Genomic DNA, 27,591 nt, shown 5'->3' with positions numbered 1-27,591 from the left:
TGGGTTCCTTCGGGAGCGATACGGGCCAGAGGTACGGCCACCGCAGATCCTGCACGGAGACATGCATGCTTCTCGATGCAGTCGGGCTGCAAACCTGTTGCCCGACTGCATCGAGAAGCATGCATCGCAAGGCAGTCGGGCTGCAAACCTGCAGCAGCAGCAGCCTCGTCCGCGTAACGTCAGCGGTGCCGCAGCGCATGCATGTGGCCCTAAAGTCTCCACAACAACTCGGTTGATGGATCATCCACGCTATAGTCTTGCTTTTTAATATGATACTGTCTCATCATCATATCCATCATTATCATCATCATCCTCGTCCTCATCAGCACCGTGACCATCATCATGTATAAAGCACCGAGTGTCACTGTCAGTAGGCTATCGAAGTTGATTCATCGGAGCGTAAAATGACATAACCCGTGTGCCCAAGCCCGGTGTCCCCATCATCCCGCTTCATTCCCAGCTGATTTAGCGCCCCTCGCTTTCATCATACTCACAATGCGTGTTAAGGATGCCTGTGTGTGTGTGTGTGTGTGTGTGTGTGTGTGTGTGTGTGTGTGTGTGTGTGTGTGTGTGTGTGTGTGTGTGTGTGTGTGTGTGTGTGTGTGTGTGTGTGTGTGTGTGTGTGTGTGTGTGTGTGTGTGCGTGCGTGCGTGTGTGCGTGTGTGTGTGTCCCACTGAGCATTCAATGGGATTCACGGCAGTGATCGTCTGTTACATCATTGGGGGGGATGCTGCATCGTAATTACAGATGAATGCGTTTGTGGTCGTGGTGCTTCAGCCGCTCTGCTGGAGGGAGTCGATGGCTGCGATTCATTGGAGGGTCTGCAATGCAAACTGTGTGTGATTTGTGGTCATCCCGCCGCTCAGGTGTGTCCATCTTCATGCACCAGTCATGCATTTGACGTTAGGACCAGAGAAAGGCTGGGATGTGATTGTCAAAGTAGGTTAATCATTTATAGTGATAATAATTCTGGTAAAGGTTAATTATATTGGTTCAGGGTATCTTTTGGAACCGTTTCAAAAAGTAACACACGGCAATGCAGTGTCAGTATTTATAGCATGCATCGTATCCACGCTTAGGAAGTATTAATTAATTTAATCTAAAATCAATTAGGAGGCAATTGTGAATTTATGGGTCAGCATAATTTTTATATCTTACAAGGTTCAACGTGAAAATGGAGATTTTATAATATCAAAGTTCCCTATGGTTAATATTTGTAAAACTTGTATGTAAAATATATGTCATACAATATATGTCTATAGTATGACATATATTGACCTACAGTTATGTAAATACCCAGTTCTCTTTTTTTAGTATAATAATCCCATAACTGGGTAAAAATAGTTCTGCTTCAAGGCTTCTCATTAATATGCATTTGGCATGCTCTAACACACACACACACACACACACACACACACACACACACACACACACACACACACACACACACACACACACACACACACACACACACACACACACACACACACACACACACACACACATTAGGTCCTGATTCAGAAGTAAATAGCATAATTTCACCCACAAGGCTAGCGTAGTTTATCCCACAAGGCCAGTGTAGTTTAGTCCACAAGGCTAGCGTAGTTTAACCCACTAGGGTAGTGTAATTTAAGCACCAAGGCTAGTTGAATTGAATCAACAAGACTAGTGTAGTTTAATCAAGAAGGCTAGTATAATTCAATATTTACCTTCTTATTTACTGGTATCTGAAGCGGCTGTGGTCATATTGTCAATGCCAACGTGCCTTCGAGGCCAAGCACCAGTCTTCCTTTTTCTAAAATAAGAGTACCTATAAATAGGGCACCGTGTTGTTGCCATGGTCTTCAGAACCCTGTACCCCATATTATTCAGCCGCGCAGAGGCATCTACGTTTGTGTGCCCGTGTGGTGTATAGTATAGCTCTCTACACCCTACCAGTCTATGGATGGATGGTTAAGTGGGAATGGAACCACCAACACTGGCGGCGTTAATGCCTTGCTCAACCAACTGGGAAGGCTCTGCAAATGTTATGGTAACCAGGCCCCAATGTGAGTCGTGCTGTGATTCTAGCAACATCCCAGTTAATGGAGACATGTATTACCGCAAAGTAACTGTTGTTGTTATTACACCTTTTGCCTTTTAGCATTTAATATATTCATATATGAATAATGTGGTAATGATATAAAAGCATATTCATATGAATTATGGGTGTGTTTTTTATGAGATGTTCTGCCATCCTGAGCAGGTGGAGGAACGGCTCTATGGCTGCCAAAACATTATCACTGATCACTGACTGGAAGGGCACATGAGGACACTACACGCATATGTCTTCATCTCATCATACCACGTACCTAAGGGCTCTCGCCACTGCATCCGTTGTTCCCGAGTAATTAGGATGAGGAATGAGAGAACAACGTGGCCCGCGGAACATAAATTGATTACATTTTACAGCTGCATCATTAGCACTTTTATGCATGCATTATTAATACGTGTATGTGGGGATCCAGCATGTAGAAGTGTGTACATAACGCCGAAGGGTGCACATAATTGTGATAATCCAGCGTTTATGTAGGAACCATTTTGATTCGTATGCCGTCGCCTGGAGATGTAGACTCCTGCAGAGCTGAGGAATACGATTTTGGGTGCATTGGTTGTTTTTGCACCATAAGACTAAAACAGTCATCATTTGTGTTCTCTAGACAATCAGTCTCACCTCCTCCTCTCTCTTCCTCCAAACGTTCCCTTATTCATCACGCCACCTCTCCATCTGTCTCCACCTATCTCCTCCATCTCCATCGACGGTCCCGGAGCAGAGCAGCCGGGCTGTCAGGACAGATAGGTTGGCCGGATGTTGCCTGGGAACAGAGTGCTTTAGATGGGAGATCAAATGTAATAAGGGTGTCCATCTGCCCGGCTGACAATGGGATAGGAGGCCGAGGTTAGGAGAGGAGGAGTGAAAGACAGGTATAACAGGACGAGATCATTGGAGGCGGGAGAGGCAGGTATCAGAGGAAGAGGTGATGGGAGAAGGAGTGAGACAGAATCGGAGGACGAGGTGATGGGAGAAGGAGTGAGACAGATATCAGAGGATGAGGCGATGGGAGGAGTGAGAGACAGATCAGAGGATGAGGCGATGGGAGGAGTGAGAGACAGATCAGAGGAGGGGGTGATGAGAGGAGGAGTGAGAGACAGATATCAGAGGACGAGGTGATGGGAGAAGGAGTGAGACAGATATCAGAGGATGAGGTGATGGGAGGAGTGTGAGACAGATCAGAGGAGGGGGTGATGGGAGAAAGAGTGAGACAGATATCAGAGGACGAGGTGATGGGAGGAGTGAGAGACAGCTATCAGAGGAAGAGGTGATGGGAGAAGGAGTGAGAGACAGATCAGAGGAGGGGGTGATGGGAGAAAGAGTGAGACAGATATCAGAGGATGAGGTGATGGGAGAAAGAGTGAGACAGATATCAGAGGATGAGGCGATGGGAGGAGTGAGAGACAGATCAGAGGATGAGGCGATGGGAGGAGTGAGAGACAGATCAGAGGATGAGGCGATGGGAGGAGTGAGAGACAGATCAGAGGAGGGGGTGATGAGAGGAGGAGTGAGAGACAGATCAGAGGACGAGGTGATGGGAGGAGTGAGAGGACTGAGAGACAGATATCTGTAGGCGAGGTGATGGGAAGAGGAGTGAGAGACAGCTATCAGGAACATCAACTGATTGATTACACCACCCTGTCATCTGTGAGTTACCGAGCCATGTTCTTAAAGCTGCTGTAGGTAAGAATTAAGAGCCATTATTTTAGTGTAATTGTTTTACAAATAGCCTAGCAACCTGTCAGCTATTATTCAGGGTAAAGTGCTGTGAGAATATCTCGTTCTAGTTTACTGTGCCTGCCTCTGTGTCTGACAATTTAGATTATAAACCACTCAGTGCTAATCTAACCAATCAGGACATCTCTTCCGTGATTGGTCGGGGAATCATATTTGATTGTCAATCAGATTTGTGTGAAATGCAACACTTCTAAGTGGTGGAGAAACTCCTCTCCATAGGGAGGGGGGACCAAAGTGGGAAGGGATTCCTTTGTGGATTAGTTTCGAAAACTTGCTCTCTTCCACTGTTTTCTGCTCGCTCTCTTTCGAGCAACGGAATCGTACCTGCAGCAGCTTTAATGTGAATAACCGGCCACCCTTGTTTCATCCTGGTTTTAAAGTTGTGTAGCAAATTGATCTTCATCATTACCATCACATTAGCCCGATGCACGACTAAACCATAGCATCTAACACAATACAACCACAACATTATATACAACTCTGTGACCCGGTGTACTAGACAGCATGGTTTCATGAATAACTCAGTGTTATTCCTGTCATTGATACAACACATCTAGTCTCAAGTGATTCCCCACGACGCTCCGAGGTGAGGAACACCCTACAGCCCTAACGGGAAGACCTTGAGAAGAGATTCACAAGGTCCTGATTATAATATCATTACAATAATGTTGTTTAAAGGAGAATATGTAAGAGGGAGCATTTCCATGTCCCCTGTTCAACGTTTCCCCAGTGATGCTACTGTTACATAAAATACAAGGGCGACTTCACAGATTCCTTTGAGGACAATATTATCTCTTACAAAACGTTTTTTTTCCCTCTGACTCCATCTTCCCTTCCATACATTATTTTGGGATTTCACTCGTAAGCACTTCCATACTGGTGCCCAAGCTTGGGGTTCAGAAACTGGAAACTGATGACACAGCACAAAATTCTCCCAGGTATTCTCCAAGGTGAAATACATGAGCGCAATCAAGCAGGACATGCTTCATACACTTTTTCCCATAAGCTTCATTTCAATTCACTTATTGTAGGAAAAAATGATGTTACGAAGCCCATATATTCATTAAATGGCATCAACATGTACACATGGTAGATCAATCTCATGTAACTACAGTGAGATCAGCTCTGTCTTCAACAAACCCAGAAAGCGTTTGCTTCTGCTCTGTTCATACCAGCCTCAGAACGTCTTGTTTCTCATTTGTGTGATCCTGTTTATTAATAGCGCCCTGGTTTCACGGTGCAATTACTCTGGGATTTGTATGGGAGAAGCTTTGATTCAATGCAGGGTGTTACATCGGTAGTTTGGGACAAATGGATGCTCAAGCTGTGTGGAACCACCCCCTCGTTAGGCTGAGTAGATGAAGAGATACCTGTCCTCCTCTTCCCTTTACTCCAAAGAAAGCTGGGACAGATTGAATAACCGTTGTGTACCATATCATTTGATATGCACGTATATTCAGTGCTCAGTGTGGGTAGGAAGCTCTTCTCTACAAGACAATCAAATGATTACAGCACACACCTCTTCCTGAGTGCTTCCGCATCGGTAAAGGAATATGAGTGATAGCGTGCACTCCGTTTACTCTCAGAGAACCGCATTCATCATTCATGAACAGATCATTATTGTCTCTTGTCTAGGTATATCTGTAGTCCAATGAAACCATTGATGTAAGCTACAGATGTTACTGATAGTCCACCTGATGCTGTGCCAGTCAAGCATCACACTATGGCTCCTACTAAGTTCCTACTGATATGCTCGGAGGATTAAGGATAGCCTTTATTCCTGAACGCAGTTCCTAGTTGAGATGTTCGCATCCCGGTTGGGGACTTAGGAAGGAGGAAGTGGATTTGAAAGAGAAAAGACTACAAATCCCAGCCAGCCTTGAAACTACTGCAGACCCATGTGACACCTGGATGTATTCGCTCCTCAAGGACTTATGGTCAGAGTTGTCAGCGAGCGGAGCTGTAAGTTGAGTCTTCGTCTGGCAGCGGAGTTTATCCATCCTGTTTGACCCATCTCTTTCTGCCACTCACCCTATGTTTGCTGTCGAAGGTCTAGCGTTAGAAGGTGAGGCTGATTTTACTACCTGGCTCTCTCTCTTTCCATCTCTCTCTCTATCCCTCTCTCTGTTTCTTTAGGAACAACAAGTAATGCGGAATAGTCACAGGGATGCAAAGTACATGGATGATAGGACTGTCTGCTGCTTAGATGTCCTCGAGTCTCAACAGATGCGTTGTTTACATGCTGCCTGTAGTGAGGATAATGGGAAGTTTGTGTGACGGGTGTGCGTGTGTACGTGTGTATGTTTGTGTGTGTGTGCGTGATTGTGTGTGTGTGTGTGTGTGTATGTGTGTGTGTGTGTGTGTGTGTGTGTGTGTGTGTGTGTGTGTGTGTGTGTGTGTGTGTGTGTGTGTGTGTGTGTGTGTTTGGGTCTGTGTTTGTGTCTGTGTTTGTGTGTGTGTGTGTGTGTGTGTGTGTGTGTGTGTGTGTGTGTGTGTGTGTGTGTGTGTACGTATGATCCTACATCACCTTATCAACATGAAGTAAATACTGAATGTCTGCACACATAAAGATAGCCTCTTTATAGCTCATCATAATTATAAACGAGTTGCCAGACAACCAGACACAATCTTTGCCAATCGCATGGTAGGATGTACTATGTACTTTATTATGCCTCTTTCCTTTCCACATCAAGGATTTATCTTCTGTGTGTGTGTGTGTGTGTGTGTGTGTGTGTGTGTGCGTGGGCGTGGGCGTGGGCGTGGGCGTGGGCGTGTGTGTGTGTGTGTGTCAGTGTGTTTGTGGATTGTATATGGTAAACAATGTGATCTTAATGTGTCAAATGATAAACACAAAGCTCTGACCAAAGTCAGATTTAGAAAAACAAGCATCTAGGAAGGCTTAGAGGGTTTCGATCAACAGAATCATCTCTAACACAAGTACATATCACAAGTCTATAATAGACTGGATGCTTATAGACCCATATATCTATAATCAATAATTACTTTAAAATCCAATGCATTCGGGCATGGCTGTGTGATTGGTGGAGGCTTGTGGTTAGTTCTCCATCCCGGCCACCTGTGGTTCCCCCTGGACTGCCCGCTCTTAGTCTGTGGTTTGGGAGAGTCACAGAAGCTTATTTCCTAATGTGTTTACTACAGCAAAGGCCCCCGCAGGCCCCTCAGAGCCCACTCCCAGCACCTAATGCACATCCCGTTTAGCCCGTTTATCTCTGTTTAAGTGGGTCTCAGACTCCAGACCCGGAGATGGTTCCTTTGTGGTCTCGGCGGTGGTGGTGCTCTGATGTGGATATGGATTCGATCTCTGTCCTCGTGCATCGCGTCGTCTCTCGTGTCCGTCTATGTTGTCCTGAATCTGACGCTTGTTCGAGATGCGTGATCCGTCTTTGTCGTCAAAGATTGGCTGAATCTCAACCGCTTTTCATGCTAACAACAGTCCAAACTATTTACTCTTGACTGAATGAACGTGTGGATGTAAACATGCTTATTTTCCCACCTTCTCTTTCGGTTGAAGAGCACTACTACAGTGAGAGCAGCAGCACACTCGTCCATTCATTCCAGACTCAACCATATCGATCCTCATAAACATCATCATTCTGTTACGTTATGTTTCCCTCAGACCTTTCTCCTCCAATCACTGGAATGAAAACAGTGTGTGTTTCTCGAGCCGTGAGTGTTCAAGTGTCTCTCTAGTGTGAAGTGAGACCTCATTACAGCGACTCGTTCCGCAGCAGAGGGGGCGTGTCCAGTGATCCCCTGTGGTTTGCATTCACATCGCTCCGTTGGTTCTGTGTCGTGATAGGGGCGGGACTATAACCTGGCACGTGTGCTCTGTGATGCAGGCCTTCCTCACAGCTGTTCCTCTCATCTTGTCCTCCTTCCTCCCCCCTCTGTCTCTGTCTCTCTGTGTCCCCCTGTCTCTTTCTCTTTGTTTCTCTCTGTCTGTCTGTCTGTCTGTCTGTCTGTCTGTCTGTCTGTCTGTCTGTCTGTCTGTCTGTCTGTCTGTCTGTCTGTCTGTCTCTGTCTGTCTTTCTCTCTCTCTCTGTCTCTCTCTCTTTTCCTGTGTACTCTGTCTCTGTCTCTCTGTGTCCCTACGTCTCTCTCTCTCTCTCTCTCTCTCTCTCTCTCTCTCTCTCTCTCTCTCTCTCTCTCTCTCTCTCTCTCTCTCTCTCTCTCTCTCTCTCTCTCTCTCTCTCTCTCTCTCTCTCTCTCTCTCCCCCTTTCTCTCTCTCTCTACCTTTCTCTCTCTCTCCTCTGTGTGTGTGTGTGTGTGTGTGTGTGTGTGTGTGTGTGTGTGTGTGTGTGTGTGTGTGTGTGTGTGTGTGTGTGCGTGTGTGTGTGTGTGTGTGTGTGTGTGTGTGTGTGTCTCTCGGCCCCCCTGTGTGCTGTTACAGGTATCAAGAGGAGTACAGCATGGACTCCACCAACGCCCAGTAAGTCCCCGTCTGCATCATGCTTGCATGGCATGGCAACGGGAATCAAACCGTGCACACTGACACACTCGTTATTTAATCAAATTTTCATCTGATCGATGTTATCACGTTTGTAATTGTAATCAGGGTTGCTTGTTCACTGATTTGTGATCTTGTTGAGGAATTCAAATCCAATCACGACAGGGGTGACTTGCAGCCTACCTTGTGAAGGGTTGGGCATGTCTGTTGTGACACTGCTGCATGAAGTTAACAGAAAAAGCCATCTCCAGGGGTTCACGTGTCAACGTGTCAGTGTGTCTCCTTGTAGGGCTCCTGTGTGTCACAACAGATGAGGCAGGGAGCGTTGACGCCGTTTGAGTTCTCCCCTCGGCCTAATGAGCATGTCACATCAATCCCGTAAACGACTGGAAATGCATACATTAGAGTCATATATTGAAGTCAACATGATATATGAGGGAGAAAAGGAAATTGTGAAAAAGTTCTCGTTCTGGACCATCATGTAAACGAACTGCATTTATACTGCGCTTTTCTAACCAGTGGCCACTAACAGTTTTTTAAAATGATTGCCTGACATTCACCAATTCATCCACACACTGACGGCGGTGTCAACAATGCAAGGCGATAGCCAGCTCGTCGGGAGCAGTTAGGGTGAGGTGCCTTGCCCAGGGACACCTCGACACTCGGACCAGCAACCTTCGGGTTACAAGTCAACAAGCATTACCTCCTGAGGCACTGCCGCATCATGTCAGAGTGATGTTGAAGAATCTCGTCATCTCCTCTCAACTGCATCACTGACAAAGCGTTCACACTCTACACGTGCGTCGACGGATCTCATTGACTTTTGCATGGGGCGTTCTCGAAGTGCATTGTGGGTCAATCCGTTCCGTCGGCTCCGTCGCCTGCGTCAAAGTTGAGAAATGTTCAACGTTTCACGCGGCAAAGGATCCGTCGGCCAATCAGATCACCTCACCCATACGCCGGACACGCCCACCGTCATCCGTCGACGGACATGTACAACGTGAACGCGGTGTAAGGCGGAGCGTGAATATGGAACCAGGGTGATTGATCCACGTGAGACAGCTCGATGCGCAGTACGTTGTTATTCCTGGCAGCGGGTGACTCCAGAACAAAGCAGACGGCCGCGGCGTCCCCCCCCTGACGCACTGCCTTTGTTTCCCTGCACCCTTCACGCTGCCCTGTGGGAAGGAGGCTAAGTGTGCATACGTGCGTGCGTGCGTATGTGCGTGTGTGAGTGCGAAAGTGCCTGCGTGCGTGCCTGTATTGAGGCTGACGTCCTCTCAAGGGCCTCCTCAGAGCATCATGCATGTGGTTGCTTATGAGCGGTGCCAGGTCTCCAGGGACGACCCCAGCAGTTGTTCCTCTGGGGGGGGGGGACACTAAGTAAGTGGTGGAGCTGAACCCACAGAGTCTTCCCGGTCCTCGTCAGGGCTCTGCCAACATGTGTGCTTCTTCTCCTGTCAGACTGCATGTACAGCTTTGTACAAACACTCAAGGCTGACGCACGGCTCTGTTCCCGTCTACGCCGGGGAAGGGCCAGCCTGCTCCACACTGCCCCTCTCTGCGATCACCACAGTACGGTAATCTGTGCTCCACGATGTCAGCGAGCAACCGTTGTGTAGGCCGCTGCGGCGACTTTTAGGGTGGGGTGTTGTGATGTAAACAGCAGAGGGGAGGCCAAACAAACGGCTGGGCTGGACCGGCGGATTTAACATCCCGAAGAGCAGCACAATGTCTGCTCTTGAATGGGTCTGGGGGCTTGATATATTCCTAGGAGTCTCCGCCAGCCTTGGTGACAGGCCTGCACATGAGATCCACCATGTTCAGAGCGCCGAGCTGGTCGGAGGGACCAGCTACTGAGACACACTCGCAGATCTAGGCTGACCATTCAATGATAGGGGACGACCATCATGTTGAGCTCTTGTATGACCAGACACTGCTGTGTAGGTGTGTGTGTGTGTGTGTGTGTGTGTGTGTGTGTGTGTGTGTGTGTGTGTGTGTGTGTGTGTGTGTGTGTGTGTGTGTGTGTGTGTGCATGTGCGTGTGATGACCCTTACACTCCATATCAAAGCGTATGTTATGACTTTATGGAGAACTACACACCAGGCTACGAGTCTACACCAGTACATCGACCTGATTGCTCAGAGTTGAGCTGCAGCTGTATTGTCTATTCCCAGTTGCCCTGGCAACCCGTCTAGCACATAACCCACTGTTTTTCTCTTGTTTAAGTTTGACCGCATCCTAAATTGAACATGATATTTTTAAATGACACACTTACCGCATGTACCCTTGAACAAATCTCTTGCATCATCCCCACCCCAGCTCTCCCATAATGAGATTGAACAAGGCTGCACATTGCAGGGTTCATGGACAGTTAATGGACAGTACATTAAGGGCAGTGCCCGGAGTAACCAGAGACGTCTGGGTCTTGTCTGAGGAACTTTATGCAGTCGTGGGTACTTGCCTGGTTTCAATGTGTGAGGGCTTATGTTCTGCGTCTCATGGCCATCCCACGCAACAGCAGCACACTGTGTCACGCTGTGTTGTGTTCTGAAGAATCATGCAGGGCTAGACCCAAACACACACACACACACACACACACACAAGTGCAAAACACAGACTCACACACACACGCGCGCAAAACACAGACACACACACACATGCGCAAAACACAAACACACACACACAGACACACACGAGCATGAAACACACATACATACACAGACACACAAACATACACTGACACACAAAACACACACACAAGACGAAGGCCCCGTCCACACGAAGCCGATTTCATGGCGAAACCGCAAAGGTCTTGTACGGTTCGGCCTTCCGTCCACACGAAGCCGGCGAATCCGTTGACCGAAACCGCAAACTTCTGAAACCACCCTCGGAGGTGGTTTCAAATCTACCCGGTTTCGTTTTGGATTCGGGTGGACGCCTGAAACCGACTGAAACCGTAAACCATGACGTCATCGCCCCACCCCTCGACCCTCTAGCCAATGACTGTTAAGCCCGCAGAGTCTCAGTACTCACAACGACAAGGATTTCTTTAGCAGAAGCAGCGCCCCTTATGGGCCTGGAATGTGTACTACAGCGTTTCTACAGATCTACCCGGTTTCGCTTGGCTTTTTGTGGACGGGGCCTAACATGTGGAAGAATGTACCTCAATTGATGCATTGATGGTGCATTGATGATGATGAATAGGGTAGATAAGGTTATAGTAACTATGTCTCTCTCTCCCCTGCTCTCTCTCTTTTTCTCTTTCACACTCTAACTCTCACTCTCTCATGCTCTCTCTCGCTCTCTCTCTCTCTCTCTCTCTCGCACGCTCTCTCTCTCGCTCTCTCCCTCACTCTCTCCCTCACTCTCTCTCCCGCTCTCTCCCTCACTCTCTCCCTCACTCTCTCTCTCGCTCTCTCCCTCACTCTCTCCCTCACTCTCTCTCTCACTCTCTCTCTCTCTGTCTTGCTCTCTCTCTGCTCATTTTTCTTTGTCTCCATCTATTTTTTAACTGCACCCTTAGGGAAAGGCTTGAGGCTTATTATTATTGCTCTGTTCCTCTGTAACCCTAATCCCTCTCCTACCGCCCGCACCACTATATCCTCACCTCCCCTCTCCTCTCCTTTCTTCTCCTCCACTCCTCTCTCTTCTCCTCTCCTCCCCTCTCTCCTTTCCTCTCCCTTCCTCTCCTCTCTCCTCTCTCTCCTCTCTCTACTCTCCTCCCCCTCCTCCCCCTCCTCTCCTCTCTCCCCTCTCCTTTCTCTCCTCCCCTCTCCCCCGCCACTCCTCTCCTCTCTCTCCTCTCCTCCCCCCTCTACTCTCTCCACTCCCCTCCTCTCCTCTCTCCACTCTCCTCTCCTCCCCTCTCCCCCTCCTCTCCTCTCTTCTCCCCCCTCTCCTCCCTTCTCCTCTCCTCTCCTCTCCTCTCCTCTCCTCTCTTCACTCTCCTCTCCTCTCCTTTCCTCCCCCTCCTCTCCTCCCCCTCCTCCCCCTCCTCTCCTCTCTCCACTCCTCTCCTCTTCCGTTTCCGGTGTGAGTGTGAGCGGCGGTGGTGGGGGTGCGAGTGGCGCGGAGTTTTGAATTGTTTGCTGTCCCTTTTTCACGGTTTTCCCTGGTTTCTCCGTCTGTTCTATGTGCATGATCAGGTAAGATTTATCAATATCTTTACTGTGTTGGCGAGTGATCAGTGGTTGTGTCGGGAGGTTTTCGGGAGGAATGGCGTCCCCCGAGACGCCACCTCCGTCTATTCGGCAGGGAGTTAGGATAGTCCCGCCGGATAGTAGCGTTACTGTGGAGGAAGTTCTGTTGGCTGTCGGTGAGCAGGTAGGTCATGTTAAATTATCTTTTGCATCGAGAATGAATAAAGCAGTGGTTGTGTTCCTGAAAGAAGAGCCCCTCGTGTATCAGCTGGTAGAGAGTGGCGTGTTTATTAGGGACCTATTCGTGCAGGTCTCCCCGCTGTCGGTTCCCTCCACGCGGATCACCGTGTCAGGTGTTCCGCCGTTTATACCGAACGAATTGTTAGAGAACGAGCTCCGTAGGTTTGGCAAGTTTGCCGGTGGATTTAAAACGGTGAGTTTGGGATGTAAGGATCCCAAACTGAAGCACGTGCAGTCTCTGAGACGGCAGGTGTTCATGTTCCTGGACTCGCCGACACAAACACTCGATGTATCGTTCAGAGTGAAGCACGGTGATGGGTTTTATATGGTGTACGACAGCTCAGGACAGTTCAAATGTTTTGAGTGTGGAGATGTGGGACATAAACGCTTTGCGTGTCCACATAGACAGCAGGGGGCGGCTCGCTCCGCTGATGCGGCGGACGGCTCCGTTCGGTCCGCGGCTGGCGGGTCGGGTAGTGGGTCTGCGGTTGTCGGGTCCTGTGTTGAGCCTGCGGCTGGCGAGTCCGCGGCCGGCGAGTCCGCGGCCGGCGGGTCTGCGGCTGGCGAGTCCGGTGCTGGTTCCGCGGCCGTGTCCGCGGCTGGTGAGTCCGGTGCTGGGTCCACGGCTGGTGGCTCCAGTGCTGGCGCCGCGGTCGCGGATGCGGGTGCGGATCCCGGTGCTGTGAACGTGGTAGCCGGTGTCACTGGTTCGGTGCCTCATTTTGAGGAGGTTGACTTAGATAGTGAGGAACAGAGCGATCCTAAGAAACAGCAGGCTCCTGTGGCTGCGGAGAACCTGAGCAGTTCTCAGTCTGCAGGCACTGAAGCAGCTTCCACAAGTTGTACAGGCAGAGATCCCACTGTGATCACCACTGAAGGAAAGGGTATTTCAAGTAGTCAGGCATCCTGTGAAGGGGAGGACATGGAGTATGACTCTGAGTCGGATACAGTATCTAGCATAGGTGAAGCTTCCAAGAACACAGATCTCTTTTCTTTGGAGGAAATAAATCATTTTCTGGATGTGACATTTAAAAAGTCTGTTAGACTGAATGACTACTTCAGTGACACTGAAAAGTTCATCAGATCGGTTGATGTACTTAAAAGATTGGTCGGGTTTGACCTCTTGGATGAAAAGAAACGCTTTCGCCTCAAAAAGCATATTACAATTCTGAGGAAAGCGAAAAAAGGTAAAACTGCTAAGAAGACTAAAAAAGTAACATGATCATGTACCACACGGTGTTTTTCCTCTTTTACTGTTTCTTGTTTTGTTCTTTGTATCTGTTTCTCTTCTCTGACCTCTATGCAGAGCCTTAAAATAGGGTCCTTGAACATCAATGGTGGAGGGAGAGACAGACAAAAAAGGGCATTAATCTCTGAAGTCGCCACTCAAAAAAGGGTTGATGTGCTGTTTTTGCAGGAGACGCATACTACTCCAGCAGACGAGATAGATTGGGGTTTATGGTGGGAGGGTTCATGTACCCTTAGTCATGGCACCAACCTTAGTGCAGGGGTAGCTGTTCTGTTCAGAAAAGATGCCAATGCAAAGGTTCTATCCTCTACTGAGGTGGTGAAGGCAGGGGCGTAGGAACGTGTTTAACATTGGAGGGGACACATATCGGAAACCTGACAGATTCATTGATGGTTCGAAGAGAAATATGTCATAAATGAACTACACTGCAAAACATTCACAAATGTATTTTATTATTCTAAAAATATACATTTGTAAAGGAAAACACATTTTGAATGGCAGTATTGAACTGATACATATCAAATCAATTATTTAATTGCAGGCCTTATCATACAGTTTTGTAGACTGATAAATAACATGTGAAAAATATTGATCTAAATTTGAATTTGTATTTTCTGAATACCTTTTCTTTTCTTAGTTGTAGACTATCTTATGCCTCAATGAACACACAGGCAAAGGTTAAGGTTAAAGGGAAAAACAGCATCAAGAATTTTAACATATACACCAACGGTTCTATCAACATCCTTTCTGTACCGACAGCGATATATTGATGCACTTCTTATGACAAATGTACTTATTGTAAGTAGCTTTGGATAAAAGCGGCTGCTAAATGCCCTAAATGTAAACGTAAATGTAACTTGTTTTTAATCTCGAGTAGGCCTATGTGATATTATTCGAACATTTCCACTAACTGATTGGTGTGTGAAGGCAAACGAAAACGACATTAGAATGGATGTAATGAACTGATAAATATAAATTAGTGTGTAGAACTGATACAAATAAAAGCTAGATAGCACTGTAGTGTTATCCAACAGTGTCAAACGTGCCGTGACACACAAAAGGTTGAAAAACTATGGCCTAGGCAAAAGAGACAAAATGTTTTCTTCTCCTGTCATTTGCAGCCACGAAATGCTTGCAAATTGACTTCTTGTCAGTAAGTCAAGTCTATCCTGATGGACATGACAGACAGCAACATGGTTGAGTCTGTTTTGAGACATTGTGGACCGGAGCCAGGTTTTGAGCCTGCGGAGGACACTAAAACTTCTCTGCTATTCTACTGCCGTCTTTTCATTTTAACAGCTCTAACCTGTTGCGTTAGCTGCAGACACCCGCATCTCAAACAGTCTGAGCCGTTGATGGGATGCGGCAGCTTATGGCTGTCTTGCGAGACAACCGTATTCACGCGAGATCACGCGATTAGAGTTGCAGGCTGGCAGCGATCAGCAGCGGTGACAGCGGCGCTTACGTCCCCGATGGAAAGCAGGCAACTATTCTTCTAGGCAGCGATTCGAAGGCGTTTCCAGCCTGAAGTCCTTATAACTTCCAACCGCCCCCAACCCTACGCGCTGCCATACATGGGGCAGGTGACAAGACGCTGTGTTGCGCTTTCAAAATAAAAGCGAGTAAAATATAAAAAATATATATATATATTTTGCGGTATAATTTTTGGGGGGGACAAATGCGCCTGTCTCGAAAATTGGAGGGGACACGTCCCCTCCGTCCCCCCCGGTTCCTACGCCCTTGGGTGAAGGGTAGGCTTTTGATAGTCAAGGCGGAAATAGAGGGCTCTGTGTTCTGCTTTGCTAACATTTATGCCCCAAATCGAGGATCGGAAAGAGTGGGTTTTTTCGCCCTGCTGGAAAGTGAGGTGGGGAATTACCAGCATGATCATTTCATCTTTGGCGGGGATTTTAATTGTACCCTGGACTTTACTATAGACAGGACAAGTGAGGAACCCCACCCACAGTCATCCCAGAGCCTTAGCGGTGTCATCGCACACCTGGATCTGTTGGACACATGGAGGGTAAAACATCCCCAATCCAGACAATACACATGGGTGAGGGTCCGCAATAACAGGGTAAGTGCAGCTAGGCTAGATAGGATCTACATTTCCAAAATTCTTAGCTCTAGATTAATCAAAAGTCACATAAGTCCAGTTGGCTTTACTGACCATCACTATGTTAGCGTAGAGTTGGTCATTTCGCCAGGTGAAAGGGTGCGGTCCTACTGGTCTTTTAACAGTAAACTTCTGCAGGACCGTACTTTCTGCAAAAGCTTTGAGAATTTTTGGCAGCAGTGGAAATCTAGGAAATCAGATTTTGTTTCTTTGAAGCTGTGGTGGGAAGTTGGCAAGGCCCAGATTCGTGTTTTTTGCCAGCAATATACCTCTCACTCGACTTCTAGGATAAAGGCAGCAATTCAGGAGCTTGAAGTCAGTATTAGGAACATTGAAAAGGGGTCACATAGGGTTTTGGATCCCACCACGGGTCATCGGCTGCAGGAGAAGAGATTGGAGTTGAGCTCCCTCCTGCAGGAGAGAGTGAAGGGAGCTCTTGTCAGGTCTCGCTTCCTCCAGCTAAAGGATATGGATGCCCCAAGCTCTTTCTTCTTCAATCTGGAGAGATCGGTGGCACAGAGGAAGCAGATGACCTGCCTTAAGCTTCCTGGAGGCAGGGTGACTACCAGTCCGGGTGAGATGAGGACCCATGCGATGGATTTCTACGCGGACCTCTTCGAGGCAGAACAGTGCAGCATGGAGTGCCGCGAGGAGCTCCTGGAGGGACTTCCTCAACTCATCCCAGGAGAGAAAGCTGCTCTGGACTCTGAGCTAACTCTGGACGAGTTGACAGCCGCCGTCAATCAGATGGCATCAGGGCGGGCACCAGGGATTGATGGTCTCTCCACTGACTTTTACAAGCGGTTCTGGAATATCCTTGGACATGATTTACATGGGGTTTTATTGGAGTGTTTCGGAACAGGATCGCTTCCTGTCTCGTGTCAGCGAGCTGTGCTTTCCCTGCTTCCCAAGAAAGGAGACCTGGCCTTACTTAAGAACTGGAGGCCGGTTGCTCTCCTTTGCACGGACTATAAGGTGCTTTCCAGAGCCCTATCCAACAGACTTAAGGACATCCTGGGAATACTTGTACATACAGACCAAAGTTATTGTGTACCTGATAGGAAAATTATGGACAACATTTTCCTTATTCGAGATATTATTGATGTGTGTAGATCTCATAATGTAGATTTTGGTATTGTTTCTTTGGACCAAGAGAAGGCCTTTGATAGGGTGGATCACTCTTATTTGTTTTCTGCACTTAAGGCTTTTGGTATAGGTGATGGTTTTCTGGCCTGGATTGGTTTATTGTATAGTGGTGCTCAATGTATGGTAAGGATGGGGGCAGGGCTGAGTCGGCCAATCCCTGTTCAGCGAGGGATAAGACAGGGTTGTCCTATCTCCGGTCAATTATATAGCCTAGCTATTGAGCCCTTGCTGTGCATGTTGAGAGGTCGGCTCAGTGGTCTCTCACTGCCGGGGTCCAATAATTTTGATCGTCCACTTACTGTTTCTGCGTACGCAGACGATGTTAATATTTTTGTCTCCAGCCAGGGGGATGTTCAGTGTTTGCAGGATACCCTGTCCCTGTTTGAAAAGGCCTCATCTGCTCGGGTGAACTGGGCAAAGAGTGAGGCCTTGTTGGTGGGACAGTGGAGGTCTCAGGCAGTGCCCAGTCTGCCTGGAGGTCTTGAGTGGGGGAAGGAAGGCCTGAAAGTGTTGGGAGTATTTTTGGGCACTGAGGGGTTTCAAAATAAGAACTGGGAGGGCGTTAAGGAGAAAGTGGACGCTCGGTTGTCTAGATGGAAATGGGTGCTACCCCAGCTGTCGTATAGGGGAAGAGTTCTGGTGGCCAATAACCTGGTCGCCTCGACTCTTTGGCATAGGCTGATTGCTCTGACGCCACCGAAAGGCCTGATGGAGGACGTTCAGCGAGTCATCCTGGACTTTTTCTGGTCTGGCCGGCACTGGGTCCGGGCAGCAGCACTCTACCTGCCTGTGGCTGAAGGGGGGCAGGGACTGATTAACATCCAGGCGAAAATTGCATCTTTTAGACTTCAGACTGCACAAAGGCTGCTGTATAATTGCCGGCCAAGCTGGTTTGACGTAGCTCGTTTGCTGCTGAAGAGAGCTGGGCGATTGGGCTACGATAAACAGCTTTTCCTTCTACAGCTTGAGGATGTGGACTTAACTGGACTGACACCTTTCTACAGTTCGGTATTGCAGGCATGGCAGATTTTTAAGGCTGCACGTGCCACAAATGAGACTCCGGGCATGTGGTTGTTTGAGGAACCTTTGTTTTATAATGACCTCATAAGGACTCAAACACTGCAATCTGCCAGCCTGCGAGCCTGTCTTAGAGAGGCTAGCTGCACCAAGCTGGGCCATCTGATGAAGATGACGGCAACATCTGTGGACGCCTTGAAAGAGGGAAGTAACATCACCTCCATCAGGTTGATCAGCAGAGTTGTGGAGGAAGTCTGTGCTGCCCTGCAACAACCTCTGAGAGAATTTGCAAAAAACCGCACTTTGTGTGACCAGTGGAGCGAAGAGGGAGAGTACAGTTTCCCCGCTCTGTATATCATCCCAGTTGTGGGGGAGTGGCAGGAGGGAGGAGGTCAGCTGCTGTCTCTCACAACCCCACACCTGGAGACTTTTCAGGCTGCAGGGAAGAAGGATTTGTACCAAATCTGCTCCAAGGTTTTGAACCTGCGCTCTTTGGCAGGCTTGCAGGAGTCGAGGTGGACAGATTTTTTTGGTCCAGACGTTTCCCCGAAAGGCAGCTGGCGGTCTTTGTACAAGCTGCCCGTTGAAAAACGGACAGCAGATCCCAGTGGAGGATTGTACATGGAGCAATAGCTACCAACAGGTACAGAGCGCACCTGGATCCAGAGCAGGGGGTGGAGTGTATTTTCTGCTCTCAGATTGAGACCCTGGGGCATTTATTCGTTCAGTGTCCTCGGCTGACAGTATTGTTTGAGCTTTTAAAAAAGTGGTTTCAGGGTCTAGGGGAGAATTTTTCTTTTGAATTGGTTATTTTTGGCCCAAAGTACTGTGCTCTGAAGAAAAATGTACACACATTGGTGAACTTTTTATCGGGTTCTGCCAAGTTGGCCATCTGGCTAACACGCAGGAACCGGGTTCAGAGTATTGGTAGTGTGGAGCCGGTGCTGGTTCTGAAGGGCCTGCTGAAGGCCCGACTGAGGGTGGAACATGCCTATTATCAAATGATGGACGATATGCAGGGCTTCAGTCACATATGGGCTGTTGGAGGGGTCTTATGCTCTGTGGGGGGTGTAGGAGAGCTGAATGTAAGTTTCTGATTAGAGAAACACGTTTTCTGTTTGTTGTATTTTAGGGATGTTTCTGTTTTGGTTCTGTTTTGTTTTTTGTTTTTTTGCATTGCTGAAGTGATGATGGGACAGTGATCTGTTTTCTCCTTGCAGTTGTGCAATAAAGGGATTTTAAAAACCAAAACCTCCCCCTCCTCTCCTCTTCTCCCTCTCCTCTCCTCTCCTCTCCTCTCCTCTCCTCTCCTCTCCTCCCCCTCCTCTCCTCTCCTCTCCTCTCCTCTCCTCCCCCTCCTCCCCCTCCTCTCCTCTCCTCCCCCTCCTCCCCCTCCTCTCCTCTCCTCCCCCTCCTCTCCTCTCCCCTCCTCCCCCTCCTCTCCTCTCCTCCCCCTCCTCCCCTCTCCCCCTCCTCTGTACATTAAGTCAGACTGAGCAGCATTCCCCAGTGCTGCTGCACCACAGAATGTGTTTTCCCACCTCTGCTCATTAAGACCCACAACAGCCCGACCTCTTAATGCACCAGAGCGCTGATGAGGAGGGCGCCGGGGACGTTTTAGTACCCCTGCACACATTCACCCCAGTGGGGCGGGGGCGGACGTCAGTGGTGTGGTATTAGTGGTGATCAAATGGATTTAATGGTGCTCCAGCACGATCTTTGAAGCTTGGATATTTTTGAGCATCACGTCTAATGGTGTGTTTGTACCGTTATAAGTTAATGTCCCTGTATCGTTTTTTTGGAATAACATGTTTTTGTTTTGGATTATTAAATAGCTTATTTTAAAATAAGTGGAATAACTGGAAAATGGAGCAGCATGAAAACAGACGTGTTATTAACAGCTCTGCAGGTGTTCTACCAGAGGAGGTATTAAGCAGACCGCAGTATTGACAGTGACAGTGGTGGACGGCTTCATGAAGTAGACCAGCGCCTGGCAGCTGACAGGGTAGTACGGGCTCTATGGGGGAGATGTCAGCCGAGTGGGTCTGTGGTCCACAGACGCTCTCGTTCTGCTGGGGGACAGGACGCCCTGCAGGAGGCTCCAGGCGGGGAGACATTTGTGTTGTCTCCTCTCCCTGGGGTCCCCGTCACCCACGGAAGGGTATCTGCCATGACAGAAACCGACATCACATGGATAAAAGTCTGATGTTATGTGTTATGGATGTGTGTGTCTGTGTGTTTGTGTTTTTAATGTATTGCCGCTTGAGGCAGTGATATCATTACTGTGCATGTGTGTGTGTGTGTTTGTGTGTCTGTTTGTTTGTGTTTTTAATGTATTGCCGCTTGAGGCAGTGATATCATTACTGTGCATGTGTGTGTGTGTGTGTGTGTGTGTCTGTGTATGTGTGTGCATGCGTGTGTGCATGTGTGTTTGTGTGTTTGTGTGTGTGTGTGTGTGTGCGTGTAAAAAGCTTTACCTTATTAAAGACCGAACGCCATGCTGATGCTAAAGCGTGTTTGTGTTGTGATGAAGCACATGAATCAGCTAGTAGCTACCTTTATGGGGTGAAACAAAAAATGGTGGTCTATAATTCACACACCTTATCGAAGAGCAGTGGTAGTGTCACTGAACTGTAGAAGTTGACTGACTCTGTCTATCTCTCTCTCTCTCTCTCTCTAGCTCTCTCTCTCTCGCTCTCGCTCTCGCTCTCGCTCTCCCTCCCTCCCTCTCTCTCTCTCTCTCTCTCTCTCTCTCTCTCTCTCCCTCCCTCCCTCTCTCTCTCTCTCTCTCTCTCTCTCTCTCTCTCTCTCTCTCTCTCTCTCTCTCTCTCTCTCTCTCTCTCTCTCTCTCTCTCTCTCTCTCTTTTGCGTGTGGTCTGTGGTTTTTATCACTTGCTCTCGGACATAACTTAAACCACAGCAGGAAGTTATGAAGCATAACAGATTTAATGTATCATATAATAGTGGTCTCCTGCCACCCTTCACTCTCATGTAGAATAGTTAGTTTGGTTGTTATCATAATGATCAACCTTTTATAGTTTTCCAAAACAACCAGGGGAGTATCCCTCGCCAGCCTGTGAAGGGGGGATCTAGGGTCTTCCACAGAGCCTCCAGAGATGTTCTCTGGTATGGGGGGGACCACTGAGGTACCGGTCCACCTGTTGGCATCATCCAGAAGCAGGTGGTGTGTGGTGATCTACACACCTGGCCGTGCGGGCGCTCATGTCCTCCAGGTTGCAGGTCCCACACCAAACACCCCCTTCTTAAGGGACCGCAGGGGACGCTGTGTCCTACCTGTGAGATAGCTGACGACAGAGGAACTGGTCTGAACCGGTCAGACACGTCGGAAATTAGGATCGGAGGTTCAAGATGCAGACAGAGCAGATGGCTCGGCCTCTGGGGCGGAACGCAATTAGACCAATTCTAGAGAACAAATTGTTTTAAATATTTGAGTGAAACGGTGTGAAGTGGGGAGAAAGGGTCGCGTGAGTTGAAAGCCAGATGCGCTGTACGCAGGATGTGGCGTGTGTTGACTGCTCCTACAGGAAGCTCAGCGCAGCTGTCTGCTCGTGAGAGGAAGTGGCGGCATCTCTGTAGTGAGTTGATGTGGTGGGGGTATAGGGCTGTGTGAGATGAGGTGTGTCCCATTCGCTGTGAAACCCTGTCTCCTATAGAGCGGGTTTGTGCGGAATTAGTTTCTTTGTACTGTCTTGACTCCGTCCAAAAGTGGGACCATCTTCATCTTATTTTTCTGAGGTGTTATTTAAACGTGTGGCTGACATGGATGACGGGCAGGAAGGCACTGCGGCAGTTGTACATAGTTGGTGCTGCGTACTTTCTTACACTCTCTTATCCAGCACATTGAGATGATTTTGTGTTCCTCAAAGAACCTTATCGAGTCATCTGCTGTCAACAAACAAAAAACAAAACCTTGGCAGAAGTCAAAGCATGGCTTGGATTGGAGTTAATTTCCGAGATGGATTAAACAACTGCAGTGATAGTCTGCTTGTGCTGATCCCAGCATGGAGAGAAACGGTAATTGTAGGAAAGGAAGAGATTGGTGTGGGGGTCCTTTAATCCTATTTACAAGGCGTTCACGCTGGGTGGGGTGGCTGACGCCTCAAGACAAGCAGCAGAACGCAATCACAAGTCACACTTTTCTACTTTGATGTGGAGGAGGAGTTGGCGCAGGAAGGGAGGATTTAGTGTGTGTGTGTGTGTGTGTGTGTGTGTGTGTGTGTGTGTGTGTGTGTGTGTGTGCGCGTGTGCGTGCATGCGTGTTTGTCTTGGGTGGAGGGGAGTAGATGCTAACATTACTGGGTCGATTATATTACTAACTCGTTCAGCAAGCCATTCATCATATAGTAAAAAGAAATTGGATGGACAACTTTCAGTTTTTGAATAAACAGACTCCTTTGGTTGACCTATGGTTTTGTTATTCTTGTACTACCTCAATAGCTTCTCGCAGCTCAGAAAGCCCTCTGTAGTTATTAGTCGGTCAACCAATGCGGTAGTGCATGACATAACCCCCTTTATTACTCTTACCAGTGTACAGGCATACAGTGGTGTTCTGCTGCAAATAAATGGACTGGATTTGTACAGCGCTTTTCTAACCACTGGCGCCTCATGGCACTTTACAATATTGTCTGACCTTCACCCATTAATGGACACACCGACGGCGGAGACAGCGACGCAAGGCGACAGCCAGCTCGTCGGGAGCAGTTATGTTGAGGTGTCACTCAGCTAGGAGGACGCTAGGAGGAGCCGGGGATCGAACTAGCAACCTTCTGGTTCCCAGCCAACCCACTGTGCCTCCTGAGCCACTCACCCCCAACACTAGCGTTATGGTTTGAGCATTAATATTATGCGTGTTGCCTTATGATATTATCAAAATTCGATTTAGATCACATGAGCATTTGCACCATTCAACCAAGATCACTCCATGCCTCAACAGATCTGGACAATAGCATGGCCCTAGATTATTAAACACCTGCCAGAGCTCCACACCAGGGCAATACATTTCATGATTTATATTTGGTCCAATAACAAAGGCTGGATTTACACAGGCATTCGGTAGAAAAAGTCATTGTATATGGAAAACATAGGAAATGAGATCCACCTGGTAGACGCGGTGAAGATGTTGAACTCTGTGCGAGTCTCAAGGAGTTCAACATCCTCACCACGTCTACCAGGTGGATCTCATTTCCTATGTTTTTCGTGCCCGTCCTCATGTGGAACCTGACCCCAGAAGATGAAAAACAAACAGTCACTGATATTCTCTGATCTCTGGAGAGAGACTCGTGTTGAACCCAGCGGTACCTGGCAATGGGGATGAAGATCAAACTTGTTTGAAACATGTAATTTAAAAGAAAAGGTGCAGCATCAGTTTGGGGGAGGCATTGTCACAGCCTCACAAAGAAATGGTTATATCAGTAATCAGTAATCAGTCATCATGATTCTCCAAAAACGTATGTGAATGAATGAATGAGTGAACCTTTGTTAAAAAAAAAAATGCATAAATGTTCTATAAAACCTGAGCAGTTGTGTCAAGTAGAAACCGACATGGACGTCTATTCTCTCTCACTCTCTGACTCACTTTACCTGTCTCTCTTTTTCTCTCTCTGTCTCCTTGCTTTACCTCTCTCTCTTTTTCTCTCTCTATCTAGAGTATCCTCATATTTAGAAGTTGTCTTCTCAAACATCGGCGGATCTCTCTCTCTGTCTACTTCCGTCTCTCTTTGTCGACTTCCCTAACCCATCTCTTTTGTGCTAAAAAAAATAGCCAGCGTTCACGGAGCTGTTAACCCCTTAAAATATAAAATTGCCCACGGAGCTCGATATGCATACATCAGGTGATGGCTCACTTTTTTTCCTCAGGTGTTCCAACAAAACCCCTATCTGTGATTCCACCCCGGGAATCAAAACAACAAAACACCAAAAAAACTCTAGCAATTCATGTAACCTCACCAGTGAGTTCAATACAAATACGGTTTCACTCCTTGTCTAGCAAATTTTAAAAGAAAACAAACATCTACGTTCTATTCAGGACACGTATCATAATTGAAAAACTAGCAAAGATGAACAAATCATTTGAGTGACCCTGCATGCAATTTCGGCACTTGGCCCGACCCAAAGGAACTTGGTCCTTATTCTGGGACTCCAATCCAGACAGACCTCGGGACACTAACCCCGACAAACTCAGGTGTCGAACCCTTATCCTTTACCTCACTTTCAAACAGCGTACATTCAGTGATTATTGAGTGCTCTTAATCACTAATATAGGTCTTTTACTTCGTTAAGCTCTTTATGACACAACTTCATTACTCAGCAAATGTAATGCAGCCTAATAGTAAAGAATAATAATGGTTATTATGTGTGTGTATATTATCTTAAGTTTACTTTCTTGTTCTTTACTCTTGGTCGAGAGTTTGGAATGAGAATCAGTCACCTGCTTCAGCAGCTTGACAGGTTGGACCAGAGGGTCGAAGAGATGGTTTATTCGAGGATGTAATACAGCACAGGTACAGACTCAGTTGGATCTTAGTGTAAGTGGTGAGGAGCAGTCTCCCGACGTGCTCCTTGGCTCTCGACCCTTCTTCTCACCGAACCAAAGCTTTGGGGCGAGTATTATAGGAAAGAAAGCATGAATAACAAAATAACAGATGCAGTGTTGGTGGTCTTCGACATAGCCAGGGCCATATGCCTTGATAAGGCATATGGCCCTGGCTATGTCGAAGACCACCGGGTTGGTTCGTCCTTGCTGGGACATCACAAATGGAGGATTGTTTGAAATAACACCTCTTATCACTTGGAGAGGCACTGGCCTGTCCCCACACTAAGAATTACAACAAAAATAAACAAGATAACACTTTTTGCCGGGATTTATGGTAACATGGTAAACCTGTGACCTAGGAGAGACCCTAAGCGCTGCATGTTCAGGGGGCGGCCGAGAGCTGAGGCCCTGGGGGGAGATGAGGTGACACGAGGCCAGCGGCTTCAGAGCGCGGTTTGAACTGCAGCGACTCAGCGCGGTCGACCAAGGATGTAGTTTGGTTCAGTTTGGATTGTTTCATAAGTGAACTGCAGTATATATTAACTATCGAGCCTCATAGCATAATTGCCTAGGTCATAATTAAGCCAAATTGGGATATCTAACCTAACTCTACTCTCCTAACGCTGCTGATTCACTGTGCCTAATTGGCTATATCCTAAGCCAATCAGAGTGCTTTTTACATTCCATAATCACTATCTGCCTGAGTCTTTGACGCTAAATGCAAGATGAACCTTAAAATATGGCTTAGGCAATTAATGATATGAGGCTATACCATATGCACATATATTCTGGAACAAATATATATTTTATATACTGCATGGGCACTTACGTATATTGCACACACAGCAACGTGACGATGATTGCACCACAACAATCAAAGATGTGATGGGGGTGTGCTATTAGTGGTGAGGTCTACAACTAGTGGGTTCACTGTCTCTAAAACTTCATGATGAACACAAGACGGATGCGCTACTACGGCGAAAGGTACTTTAGTATGCCTCGTTCATTTCTAAATGCAGGATTATTTTCTGTGTTTTTTCGGGGGGGGGGGGGGTGTGTGTGTGTGTGTGTGTGTGTGTGTGTGTGTGTGTGTGTGTGTGTGTGTGGGGGGACTGGACTCACTGTGCATGTGTCCTTGTCTTTGCAGGGTGCAGGTGGAGTTCTATGTGAATGAAAATACCTTCAAGGAGAGGCTGAAGCTGTTCTTCATCAAGAACCAAAGATCAAGTAAGTACACAATTGTGCCATCTTAGGAGGTTCACATGTAGCATATACTAAATATGTATATAGTAAGAATATTAGTATGTCAGTGTCAGGCCCTTCTGCAACATCTGTGCTGTTCGGTTCTGTTGTGTTCTTGTCCGTATACTGTATATGTGTGTTTGTGTGTGTGTTTGTGTGTGTGTGCGTGTGTGTGTGTGTGTGTGCGTGGCTGTGGCTATGTGTGTATGTGGCTGTGTGTGTGTGCGTCCCTGACACCACTGGCATGGCTGTAGTTTATTGGCATTGGTAGCTGTCGGCTGGTGAGAGAAAGACAGACAGTAAAGAAGTCAGACAGATACAAAGTACGACAACAAAATCGAATAGAAAGCAAATGTCCCACCTTGCCTCAAGCTAACCTAATGAAGTCTTGTTGTTTGTATCCTTGTCAGGCAACATATTCTACCACTGTCTCTGAAGAGGTTATGTCACTAGCGGTTTTTGTGGATTGGACGGGTGACCTTTAGTCAATTAAGACAGCACCACCTAGTGGCCCAGACGTGTAACTGCATGGAAGCTGCTGGGACAAGTCGGTGAAGTCTGTGTGTGTTATATATGGTCCTCAACAAACCGCATGGTGCCTCCAACATTAATTGATCATATTCTGGATCCACGCTCCATGTGTGAGCCCAGAAGGGAACTGTCCCACTCGGCTGTCTAATATAAATGCTTCGTACACGTTTCTGGATAAAATCACGGCTTGCAATATCAACGCGTTGCTACTGTGAGGTTAGCACAAGGAAAAACAAAGATCCTGTACCAGTGATTTAATTGGTACATCTTTTTCTGTGAGTATTCTCCGGAAATGGAGCTGAAGTTGAAGAACGCAATCTCTCAGTGCGCGTGTGAGGCGGTGCTCCGCTACATTCAAAAAGGGCAGAGTGGGCCTATAACCCGCTGTTACTCTTGTAATTAAGAGTGGTTATGATTTGATTTAAAAGGCTCAGGGCTCAGCATATAGAGAGACGGGCTGCCGACGTAACACTGGGTTGCGCTGTGACTCAAGCTGGAGTGCGGTGTTGTCTGAATGGCTTGACTTTTATAAACCAGCGTCATAAGCACTTAGAAGACGCTGCGGCGGCTGCATCCAGGGGTGCACGGTGCACCTGTCATAAGATGTCCTGAGTGAGAGTGAGAGATGACGATGGTCGGTCCACTCAGGTCCATCTGACGGCAGGCCTGCCTCTGAATATAGACGCACGCTGAAGTTACGCAAGTGAGGGTTTGGTTTGTGCATGCCAGTACATTTTTTTTTAAAGATGGACAACTTTCAGTTTCCCAATAAACAGACTTCTTCTGAATCTGTTGTCATCCTTGTATTATCTCAATATCTTCTTCGCAGCTCAGAAAGCCCTCTGTAATGTGAAATGGTGTCATTTATAAGCCGGTTAGTCAACGGTAGTGCATGACATAACGTCTTTTTTAATTTGACCATATTAACATTACCACGGTTCATGCAGTAGTTTTATGCGGTTTGAATATTCATTTTCCGTTAAGTTTTTGTTCCCACACACGTGCTGGTGAGTGAAAGCAGAAGGTGAGAGGTTTACAGAGCTGTGTGTTTGTAAT

The 27,591-nt window shown here is 47.5% G+C and overlaps 1 protein-coding gene across 15 annotated transcripts in view; it reads left to right on the top strand.

The window, feature by feature from the left end:
• Positions 1-27,591, top strand: part of kcnt1b (potassium sodium-activated channel subfamily T member 1b) — a 67,167-nt gene that overhangs the window by 593 nt on the left and 38,983 nt on the right. For 14 of the 15 annotated variants that reach the window (XM_030369708.1, XM_030369707.1, XM_030369711.1 and 11 more), the window contains exons 1-3: positions 1-31; positions 8,243-8,281; positions 25,910-25,989. The exon at positions 1-31 is cut by the window's left edge. In XM_030369708.1, coding sequence (XP_030225568.1) covers positions 1-31; positions 8,243-8,281; positions 25,910-25,989 — 150 coding nt within the window. Of the gene's footprint in view, positions 32-5,133; positions 5,896-8,242; positions 8,282-25,909; positions 25,990-27,591 lie in introns of those variants that run through there. The other variant, XM_030369720.1, reaches the window with a different exon arrangement.

The sequence above is a fragment of the Gadus morhua genome, chromosome 11 (genome assembly GCF_902167405.1).
Source record: "Gadus morhua chromosome 11, gadMor3.0, whole genome shotgun sequence".
Lineage (NCBI taxonomy): Eukaryota > Metazoa > Chordata > Actinopteri > Gadiformes > Gadidae > Gadus > Gadus morhua.
This window is presented reverse-complemented; position numbering and strand designations above follow the sequence as displayed.